This window comes from Dicentrarchus labrax, unplaced genomic scaffold, assembly GCF_905237075.1.
Source record: "Dicentrarchus labrax unplaced genomic scaffold, dlabrax2021, whole genome shotgun sequence".
Lineage (NCBI taxonomy): Eukaryota > Metazoa > Chordata > Actinopteri > Moronidae > Dicentrarchus > Dicentrarchus labrax.
Genome location: NW_026136704.1, coordinates 5,374,376 through 5,386,740, shown reverse-complemented (window position 1 = coordinate 5,386,740; position 12,365 = coordinate 5,374,376). Strand labels below are relative to the sequence as shown.

Below are 12,365 nucleotides of genomic sequence, written 5' to 3'. Positions count from 1 at the left end.
AGATGTTGACCTTCTGGGGTGGAAGGGCTTATCATTTTAAGTGAAATGATGACAGCAGTAGTTTTCAGTCAAACAGAAGTAGAGTATATGGAGAGAAATTCTCCAAGTTTTGAAGACAAGTCCCAAATCTGGACGTTCAACAAAAAAATAATCAAACCAATTACTGCCCACAGGGACTAATAACTGAAGCAATTATGGTGCTTTAGAAATGAGTAACAGTAATGAGTAATGTATTGCATTTTTCCAGTCAGGAGCCCAACACCGGTTAGATGTGTATGGTAGATTACAGGCTCTTAGCATTTGCCAGTGGCATTAAAACAATAAAGCATTATATTTGATAGGTTATGGTAATATACAGTGCACATTCATCAAACGGAGAAAGAACACTTGGTCCAAATGGAAAAATGGCATGCTATTAAAGCACAATGCTGTCTAGTGTAATATTGATTAATAAATGGGGTGAGAGAGATAAGCAACATTGTGCCGTCTCTTTAAGATTTACATTTTACGCCAAGTGCTAAAACCAACATGCTCACATATGTTCGCAAGTACGTATGCATGCGCATACACACTGTTCTGTGCTCCAGAGGAAACCCTCAATCTACACAAGAAATGACATCAACATATTTCCTAGTTTGAACTTTCTTTATGCTTTATACATTTCTCTCACACACACATACACACACACACACACACACACACACACACACACACACACACACACACACACACACACACACACACACACACACACACACACACACACACACACACACACACACACACACACACACACACACACACACACACACACACACACACACACACGCACACGCATACACACACAGCAGCATATGGCCACAGAGCTAATGTTTTCTCTGAAGTGATAACATCAGACATGTAGTGGAACCCTCCCAAAGCCTACATACTGTATGTCACCAAGCCAGAAGCCTACAGTCAAGTCTCCAACAGCAAATGACCAATTATTAAGTAAGGTTGCCTGTTTGGACCGCCGCCTGTTAGCTCATAAATAATAACATCTGAAGAGACAGTGCAGGCCAGTCATATGGGTACGGCTGTTTTGGAAATACACACACACACACAAGTACATATTTAACCACATGTAGATATTAGGCAGTCGATAGAAACACATATCCATCCACACATGCGTACACACAAACGTAAATAATTGCAAACACTTGTACATACACACACACACACATAAGTATAGACCCTACATGCATATCCTGCTAACACACACATATGTGAAGGGTAGAGCTAATAAAATACAGGCCCACACATGCACTGACACACTTGCATATACATACATTTAGTGCATACATGCACACACTCACAAGTGTACTTTTGCACATACAGCTCAAATATAAACAGATGCAGTTGGTAGTTAAAGCACAATTATAAGCATCCACACATGAGTGTACAGTATTGTGTGTGTGTGTGTGTGTGTGTGTGTGTGTGTGTGTGTGTATGCTTTAAACACATAAGCAGTCATATCCATCCATAGACACACACATACATACTGTACAAAAATATATAAGAAATTGCTTGAATTAATCGAATCAACACATGCGTCCACACTCATGTACACACACATATGCACACACACGGAGGGAAATGCTCTCAACCTTTTGGTGCTGATAAGACTCCCCTAAATATTTGTCTTGAGTCGAGCGTTGAGAGAGCCAGCTGAGTTGTGTGCTGTTCAGACAGTCTTACCATTATTACTGTTATTATTATTATTATTATTACTCCCAGTTTCTTTGAGCTGGGATCCAACAAACAGAGCTGGTTATGACCCAGTGGGTGTGGGTGGTCCCCAGCACCCTTAACTCATCAATCAACCAAACTACACCCAACACACCCACTGCTCAGTACAGCAACATGAAAAACAAACGGAGCACTGTTGGCACCATGCGTACAGGATATTCAGCATAAACCATTATCCAGTTTCACTATGAGTTGTGACGATACTGTGAGTCGGCTTCCACTCAGATCTAAACGTAAACATGCTAAACATAGGATCTAGACATATTTAATGCTGCCTGAAGTTTAAGTTTAACAGTAAAAGCCATGTACGAACTAAAACAAACAAATAATACAATACAGTTAAAAGGCAACAAAAAAATGTTTAGAGAATAGTTTTCCCCTTATGGAAACACCTGGAAATTGATGATCAAATATCCTAATTTTTTATTTTATCTTATGTAACTGTAACATCTCAAATTAATGTTACAGAGAAAATTTAGAAAGCGTAAAAATTGGCTGTGGTGAGAACAACGAAAGAGGCGAGCTAACCCATATTGTCCCATAAAAGCTGACCACCATTCATGAGCAAGTGCTGTCCTGTATTGTCAAAAACTCCTGGAAACGACCTGGAAAATGATTTCTTAAAAAGAGTGCGATACCCTGAACTGTGATTCTGCTCTGTATTCTGTCCGGAAACAAACATTTTAATGATAACGTGAGATTTAATCAACACACATAAAGAAACAGTATTTTAAAACAAGTGACTGATGATTGATTGAATAAATGACCAACTGTGATGCATAACACAGGCAACACATTCTCACTCCCAGCTTGTCAAACACTGCCACCTCGTCAGCAAACCTACACTTCAAAATATGACAACGTAATTTGCACTGCGTCCGGCACAACTGGTTGCGCCTGTTATAGAGAATACTCGTGATTCCACCAGTAATGCCACGGGCCATCCCAGGAGCATTTCTCCACTCTGCTCCATGCAGAATACGAGCCCATTCTATGTTTGATGAAAGGTGCGACTCACCCACAGAGCAGAGCTGGGGACTAAACACCTGTGTCACAGGCACAACATCATAAAGGCGTGCTTGGTGGAATTTTGCCATTACGAGTGAGACCAGGTTGACACAGGAGACATACATTTTGGCCCTACCTCTAATGATTTACCATTCATTTGTGGTGCCTGAAGCTTTAAAAAGGGCATCTGAGAAATTCAACGGCAACAACAATGTCCCAGTTTGTTTTGTTTTGCTAGTTGCAAAAGCAGATGGAGTAGCTAAGTGGGGATGATGGACCAATTATCTAGTGGATGAGTAGGACTTGTGGGCTTTACAGGGGGTGATGCAGGGCACAGAGACTCCACTTAGTTCAAGGTAATTACCACACAAAAAGCTTTAAACAGCTATAATTATCATTTGTCTTTTTGCTGAATCAAATAGGTTCCTTGAGATCTGCTAGCAAATGTTCCATAGCCCAGTTCTGGTTCACGGCCCCTGGTTTGGGAAACATATTATTAAAGCAGCTTTGAACACCCTGTATATATTGATATGCTGAAACTTTTAGCATATTGGCATCAAAATTCATAAATTGGCTGCTTGTATATGAAAGCTGGCTCTGATATGTCTCTTTTCTGTCCATTCACCCAACAGATACAACTGCTTTATTTACATATGGCTTTTATATCTGCTAGACAATGCATCCATTTGTAACTAAACTGAACTTTGTACAGTTCGGTTACCTTTGTGGTTTGGAAATGCGGATGTTGGATTTAAATATCAGCGAATAGTTTCTAACCAAAAGTCACGCTATGCTGCAAACACCCATATCAGTCAACATGACATTGGTTGGGAATTCTGAAATATGGATGAAATGTTGTAGCAGAATTTAAGTAATAGGCGCAAAGAGGAAATGCTAAGAATATGAATCAGAGATAAATATCCATTTAGCTGCTCTCTATGGCTGATTAACATGTGATTCAACTTGTTATGGAACGGTTTACATTTCCCACTGTAAACACATGGTGTCTGGTGTCTCCTTCCTTGGAAAACTCCTCTGATGCACAGTAAGTGACACTATGACAGTAAGCCCTCAGCACCAAAGATGGAGACGAAATAAAAATACCCTGCCACTTAAAAAAATTGTATATTGTGAAATGACACAATGCGAGTAAACGGACATAAAAAGCGTCATTGTTCCTCAGCTGGAGCAGCTCTCAGCTGAGACACACCAGCTCGCGTTGAGCAGTAGTCCACTCTCCATATGGCTTCAATGGAATTTATGTTGGGCAGGCACCAATAAGCCAAATCTAGTTAGCAACATTATATCATTGGAGCCAAATCTAATTTCATCCCCAGTGTGTTTTAGTCGTCAGTGACTCTCTCTCTCTCTCTCTCTCTCTCTCTCTCTCTCTCTCTCTCCCCCCTCCTCCTCTTCATCTTCTGTTCTCTCGCTCTCCCTCTGTCCATCCGTCCATCTCTCTATGTGAGTGTCACCTGCCCTCCGAGCTGGCGACGCTGGGTCTCGGCCTTAGCGTGAGAGCCCCATTACCCTGACTGGAGGCTTTGTTTTCCCTGTGAATCTGTAAGAGAGAGAGAGAGAGAGAAAGAGAGAGAGAGAGCGTGTGTGTGTGTGTGTGTGTGTGTGTGCTGGAGGAGAATGTCAGAGAGATGGTGATTTGTTACATCAGCAAGCATTCCAGCTCCGAGCTCCTCTGAGTGTGTGAGTAGACACATAGAGAGGGGGGTAAATTTCTTGTTTGTTGCTGTTGTTTCCTTTCAAATCTATTTTTGTAAATTATCACACAACAATAGTTTTTGTGAATGAAAAAAATTTGATAAATAGCAGTTTAACTGCATAAATAATGACAGACTTGAAATGGATTGTATATAAAAAGTCTGAAAAGTTTGCAAAGAACTCACTCAACACTTGCATGGAAACACATGACAGAGAAATAGATGAGGGGAATGTGTGTATAGGTGAGGTAAGAGTATGTGTGTGAGTGTGTGTGTGTTTGCAATCAGGTTCAAGGTCTATGTTAGCAGCTCCACTCTGTTGTGTGTGTCTATAAGCGCTGGGACCACAGCTCCCAGCAAATGGATACACTGAGCAAGATACCATCTGCCTCTGCCCATCTAAGTCTCACGCCAAGACACACACACATACATTCAGACAGCCTTTAAACATACCATATACAGCTCAATTCACAACGGAAACACTTTAAGTGCACATATATTAACATGGAAATCCTGGCAACCGTAAATAATTAATTAAATCTCACAGCTCTGGCAAAAAAACTCTCACTTTAACCTGGGGGGGAGTGTATCATGTGTGGCTCATATGTGGATGGGATGACATGTCGACTGTTGCCTTCTTGCAATAGAAAGCCACAGGAAATCAGATATTGAGAGTCTGGGCCAAAAAGACGTTTTTAACATTATTGGAAAGTCCTTGTTAGGAATACCACAATGAATTAAAAAGAATGAATGAAATGTGTGGTGCTCCACATCACTGTGTGCTTCATTTATTCCTCTGTAGTGGGAGGTCTGGGGTGTGAATGTGGATGAGGCTCAGGATGCGATATGGCTTTTATCAATAGTCATGTTTTAAAACAGTGATTCCCGACCAGGGGCAGAGCTTTGATTCTCTGCCCGAACCCGATTGGACCCAACATGAGTCCGGCCAAAAACTGCTGCCATAGATTGGTCTTAGGTTGGGCTCAATTCGCTAAAAAAAATTTAAGAAAAGGTTTAATATTTTATTAATAATGCATGTGACTGCAATTAATGAGCAAATTTGTTATTGATTAGTTTTGATAATAATTTGAGGATTTGAGCCACTTTCACAAGGGCCACATTGTGATGGCTAGACGACTGGGTCAGAGCATCTCCAAAACTGCAGCCCCTGTCAGGTGTTCCTGGTCTGCAGTGGTCAGTACCTATCAAAAGTGCTCCAGGGAAGGAAAAGAACCAGAGACAGTGTAATGGGGGGCCAAGGCTCACTGATGAACGTGGGAAGCAAAGGCTGGCCCGTGTGGTCTGATCTAACAGACGAGCTACTGTAGCTCAAACTGCTGAAACAGTTCATGCTGGTTCTGATAGAAAGGGGTCAGAACACACAGTGCAGAGCAGTTTGTTGGTCTGGGTCTGCAGAACATTATGACCACCAGGCTGCCCAGGTGGTCACGATGTTATGGCTGATCGGTGTATGCATCAACATATTAAGTCAACTGTAAAACTGGTTACAATTAAGAGTAAGTAAAACCTAGTTAGTAAGCGAGAAAAGCAGGGTAAATAGTTAGCTACAATAACAGATAAATGGTTGAAAAAGTTAGCAAAAGAATGGATAAATAATTGGAAATATCATCTAATAATGGATTAATGGTCAAAATAGCTAAAAGCAATGGGAAATGGTTCAAATAACCAAGAGTAATGGATAAATTGTTGAAAAGGTTAGATCAAAATGGATAAATGCTTGAAACATCCAGCATGCCAGGATTAGTACAAATACAAACTTAAACAAGAAAAAACACACTCTGATGTGTGCAGACTTCATTTTGGATTGGACTGCTGAGTGATATATATATGTCTGCTCTAAATGCACAGACGACTCAGTAAAAATGTACTGAAGACTCCATCTGATTGTCTTACTTTCCTCCCAACCCTCTCCTTTCTGCTCCAGTCTTTTCACGAGGTGGATTCCTGCAGACTTTATAATTCGCTCCCCTTATGGCAAGCTTATATCTTTTGCCTTTGATTTGGCCTTAATTTGATATTTACAGGTGTTTTTGCCCAGTGACACAGTGGAATTTATCATTTCCTTTACAGTACTTAAAGTACTAGCTCAGCAAAGCAAGAAATCCATTGAAAGTTTTCAAATCAGTCAAAGTCTGAGGCTACAGGCTTTTTTCTTCTAAACATACTTTTAGTATAGTATAGTATAGGGTTGCTTTTTTTATTTTTTTCCAGGAAAACACCTCTTGAACAAAAGCTTAGGAATTTCAGTTCTCCATCATTTTTGATTCACACATATTCTGGATTGTTACAATATAGATTGATTAAGAAAAATGATAATCTATTCCTATGGGATAAAATGAGTAACCCCTACCAATGACTAAATATGGTCTATACAGAAATAGCTGTATCTCAAAAACTGTAACGAGTAAATGCTTGTTACTACTGGATTCTTATTATTGGATACTTAATCCACAAATGATGTGGTTTGATCCAGTGCAAATCTGATATTTAACATATCAAATGAAAACAACTCATTTTTGTGATTTTGTTTAAAAGAAAATCAAATTTATCTGCCAATTATAGCATGATAAATATGTGGAATCAAACATTTTGATTGTGTCATGTGTAGCTGCTAATCTTTCCACAGCAGATTTTGTGTTTTCACCTCTAACAGGAAGACAAATCTTTGGGGCTTTTAACATACTAAATATAGTTGTTTTGGGGTAAATAATATTTTACATATACTTAAAATACGTAAAATATGGTTACTGTTTATATTGGTGTATGTAGTATTTAGTACCTTTTAATTTTTTCATGATTTACTTTCATATAGCAGGTATATAGCAGGTTCAGAATATATTATGTATTTTACTTACCTGGATACCTTTTCTCTAACATATGATGCTAAGAAACACATATTACTTTATCTTATTTTAAGTGGTATTATTTACATTCTTTTTCTTAAAGTGACTTTTTTTTTCTATTTTCTTCAATTTAAAAACTGATTCACAATTCTGCTATTTCTATTAAGCATTAATTCAGCATTAATTCAAATGTCAAGCCAGAATCATTATTCTTTTTAAATCACAATCTCTACAACAGCATTAAGATCCACTATGGGACACTGAAACCTGGGATAATGTTCACGTATATTCATGTATCGAAATGTCGAGGGTCAGTTCGCCCAGATTACAAGAAAACACCACATTTTCTCACTTCCCTCCTCTGGTATCTAACCATGCAGATAGTTTTGGTTTTATTTATTTAAAAAACGACAGCAACTTCTCTGTCCAGCATTAGTTTTTCTGTTATTGTCAATACAGGGTGTTCCTGGGATCTTAAGAAGTCTAGTCTAAGATCCAATAATAAAAATTTTAGGCCTTACATTTTGGTAGGTCTGAAGAAGTCTTGTATGTACTTGTATGAAGTTGCATTTTTCAGCATAATTTTTAAATGTGTTTTTGGGAGATATTTGTGCTGATCATGTTCTAACCACTCTAAAACAAAACCGACATGGAACCAATACAGACTTTCATATTCTTGTACTTTTTCTTGCCAAATTGCTTTCATAGAATTTAAAACCTCTTAAAAAATTCTTAAATTGTTGAAACTGGCCAACACCCCATAGAACAGTTTTCATAGTTACCATTTGTTTGATAGAAAGTAGTTCCAGTGAAAAGTGTCGAGAGATGGGAGATCTTTAAATCTGAACACATAAAATCAAAACTGCATTATCTGCATACAGCAAACAACATGATTTCTTTTGGAATGAAGCTGAACCAACCCTTTAAGCTCTTCCTGTAGAAGCAGTATTAATACTGTTTACTTGTTTCAGACTGTATCCTCCATCCATCATTCTGCAACAAAAATGGAAAACACTGACCCAACCAGGTCCTTTTTTTTTATCATAAAACCCCAACTCCTGTCCCCCCATGGCTCTCTCCCCTTTACAGCACACACAGGAACATTTCCTATATGTTACAGTGCAGAAGTGCTGTGCTATTAGATTAGCCTGCGGAGACTGAAGCCTCTCTGTCTGTATGAATGGATGGAGGAACCAACAAGTCCATCACATTCCCTGTGGATGATGTCTTCAGCACTGCTCAAGGCGCAGGAAAGAGTGTGCGTGTGTGTGTGTATCACGGGTATATTTTGATGTAATGTGATCAGTAATGAATTTTGTGTTGCATTAAAGGGGGGGTGGGGGGTGGAGGGGGGGTTGAGATGCGATGCAACGGAGGGGGGACATGAACAAGAGGCGACTGACTACTAGTGTCCGGGAGTCTCCAACATCTAATCTAATGAAGAGAGTCGGGGGGGGGGGGGCAGTAAAAAAGAGTGATGAGGAGAGAGAGAGAAAGAGAGAGAGAGAGGCTACAAATGAGGTTAAGTCCTAACAGAGAGAAAGAGAGAGAGAGAGGGGGGCTGGACTGGATATGGCTGGGGATGGTTGGGGGGGGTGATAGTCGATGCTAAATCCATTAGGGCCTTGTGACCCCCCACTCCCCCTACCCCAACACCCTCCCCACACTCACCCCACCCCTGTGGCAGCCTCTATGGAGCTACACCCCCCCCACCCCACCCACACACACACACACACACACACACACACACACATTTAAATCAAAGGAACTCTTGTTCACTTAAGGAGGGGGGGAGAGAAAGAGAGAGCACTGCCGCTTCCTAAACGAGTTAACCATTTGGACTGTCAGGGCCAACGGCATGTCTGCTGCGCGCACACACACACACACACACACACACACACACACACACACACACACACAGGCAGGAAGCCTCAAAGTAAAGCAAGGTATGTGCAGATGCCAAAACCTAGCACACACACACACACACACACACACACACACACACACACACACACACACACACACACACACACACACACTCAGACAACCAGAACATCCTACTAGTGGTGGGCTAATCCATCACTGGACCTTGACCTGGCAGCACTGTATGCTGGGTAATGCCACAGTGAGGAAGTCGGGTTACCTAACAAGACACTTAGCTGCACTGGACACATTCATAATGGGATTTATAATGAATTAGGACAAAAGACAGTGACCCAGATCACCAAAGATGTTTGTGTGTGACAGCATCAGGACACACACTGCTACAACATGTGCGCACATAAAATGTTTTGCTTTGAGCCACGTATTCAAGATATTGCCTTAAATATACATGGTTTTTCATACTTACAGACATTTTCTGTTGCACAAATGTTGCCAAAATAGTTGAAGTGCTCTCAGAGGGGATTTTCTCTTGACAAGAGATGAGAATGTTTTTTTATGGATGTACAGACTGAAAATGTACCGAGAACAGTGTGTGAACACTGGATCCTTTATCTTGTCTGTTATTTTTTTGCTGCAGACTGGACGTCATTTTTAGATCAGATTTACCTTACTTTGTTTTTTTTGTTTTTTTGGCATTCATACAAGTACAACAAAATCTTCTCCTCTGTGCAATTTAGATCCATTTCTCTGATTTTCAACAGACTGTAAAATCAATAACCTGAGCAGGGACATGTCACTGTGGCAACGTCTGTATTCCATCTGGATTGTGAGAAATCACTCAGTAATTGACCTAACATTAGGTCTTTTTTAAATCTTTCTGAAATGCTTCCTCTAGTGTTTTTGAGTACAACACTTACCTGAGAAAAAGTTTAAGTCAAGTGCACGTTTTCCTGTATTTGTACTGGGGTTCTGCAGGTTAATTTTAAGACCTTTTTAAGACCATTATCAATGCAATTTAAAACTTATTTTACGTCCATACTGAAAAAAACAAGGGTTCCATGTTGTTTTTTTCATTTTGTAGTAAAAATCTTTCCCAAAAACACACAAAAGTGAGAATTGAAAAATGCAACTTTATACAAGTAACATCATGGATCCAATAATTTTTTAAAAACTGTCAAAATCACACTTCATTTTAAGGACTATGGACACTCTGTTTTATATGTGTGTATGTGGAGGTGTGCATTTGTGTGTTGTCCATTGTCCACTGACCTGTAGCAGATCCTACTATATCCCTGGAGGGGGATTCAGACATGGCATCGGCCAGTCTCTCCCGGAGGCTTTCGTCAGTGGCGTCTGCTGAGCCGACATTGTGCCGTGGCACGCCGAAGCTTTCTGGCCAGCTACCGCATACTTCCAGCAGGGTCACACCTCGCCCGTCAAATGGACCTGCATGCATAAAAACACAGGGTTACACAGGGTTAGGACCCTTGGAGATGGATTAAACCTACAGTATGTACGTCACATCAAATTCCTTCAGGATTCATTCAGTGTTCATGGTTCAGGAGCTTTCTACCAGGAGCCCAATTATCCAAAGAGGTCTCCTCCTCTCCAAAACAAATTGACCTGCTGATTAAAACCGCTAAACACACTGAATAAAGCAGTTCCACCTTAAAAATCACTGTTTCTCCCACTCTGTTGGGCAAACAGATTATGTATTTTTATTGTAAGCTAATCTTACATTACATTGTATAAATAATACAATCAAAATTTTAAATAAAAATTCTTTTACAATATTTAAAGGTTCGAATTGGGTGCAAAAGAAAGAGAAATACCTTGCACTCTTAAAATTCACAAACATATATGATCCCATTAAAAGCCCAATCTTAGTTTTCTTATAATATACTCATGCATGTGTCTGTATACTAAGATAAATATTTCATTAGAACCACTCTTGTAAAGTGACTGCTGGCTGAGTCAGCAGTAGCAGTGATATGTGCTGGTGGTCTGTCACTGATGAGGAGGTCATTGGTATGATTAAAGCAATATTGAGTGATGTCAGAAAGTGAGAAACTGCATGAGGAAACCAATAATAAAAAACAAACACTAGACTCAACACTAAAAAGACCGTACTGTAGGACATTTAACAACTAAAATCTGCTCAATTTTCACACCTTTCAGTGGTATTACATTTTTACTTATTATTTGCTTAATAAGTATTCACTGGCTCTTCATTTCAGGATTATTCATCATTCATCAGCCAAACATTTGTAACACACAACAACGTAAATTAATTTACTACACACCAGTTCCACTGGAGTCCAGCACATCAGCTGGTTTAAAGTGACAAACACACACACCTAACAAACAACTTGTAAACACAACACGATCTTCATGCCTGTCAAACCAAATCCACACAGACCTACACTGCACCTTAATCTTTTCTCCTTTCTGTCTGCCGTAATTTCTGCAATCAGAGAGATCTTGCGCTTTGGAGCCAGAGAGTCTGCAACCTGTTTCTCTCTCTCTGTGTGTTTTTTGTGTGTGTGTGTGTGTGTGTGTGTGTGTGACAAGTCAACCAGCCAGACAGGCAAGCAGGCATGCAGACACTAAAACAACTGGTTTATTCTATTAGTGTGTTCATTTGACTTGGTCACTGTGCCTGCCAGCACTAAGAGGTGATAAAGGCTGAAAGGGATGATTTAATGGTGATGTTTGTAAAATGCTCCTGTGACTCAGCACGCTGAAAAACAACTATAAGAACATATGACCTCACAGCTTAAATTTCTGCTTATCATCATCATCAGTTCAATTCTGCATATCAGCATGTCCCTCCTTGTTAACACCCAGGATGTATGTGACAGAGAGTGGGACACAGAAAATGACTCGAACAAGCACGCAATCTTGATTTTGACTATAATCTCTATGAACAGATATCTGCAGGTTTCTTGGCATCAGAAGGATTCTGGTTTCTGTTTGTATTTCGAATAGTATTAACCAATCACATCTGAGCAGGCTTTGGTTGCCTTCAGACAAACAGTTTATGTGGAGAGCAAAAGAGGCGGAACGCATTGGACGAAATACAATCTCGGAACCCATCAGCTATGCC

At 39.9% G+C, this 12,365-nt stretch overlaps 1 protein-coding gene across 2 annotated transcripts in view; it reads right to left on the bottom strand.

The window, feature by feature from the left end:
- bcas3 (BCAS3 microtubule associated cell migration factor) overlaps positions 1 to 12,365 on the bottom strand; it is a 355,089-nt gene that overhangs the window by 29,913 nt on the left and 312,811 nt on the right. For both annotated transcript variants that reach the window (XM_051398073.1, XM_051398074.1), the window contains one exon: positions 10,529 to 10,705. In XM_051398073.1, the coding sequence (XP_051254033.1) occupies positions 10,529 to 10,705 (177 nt within the window). The remainder of the gene's footprint in view (positions 1 to 10,528; positions 10,706 to 12,365) is intronic.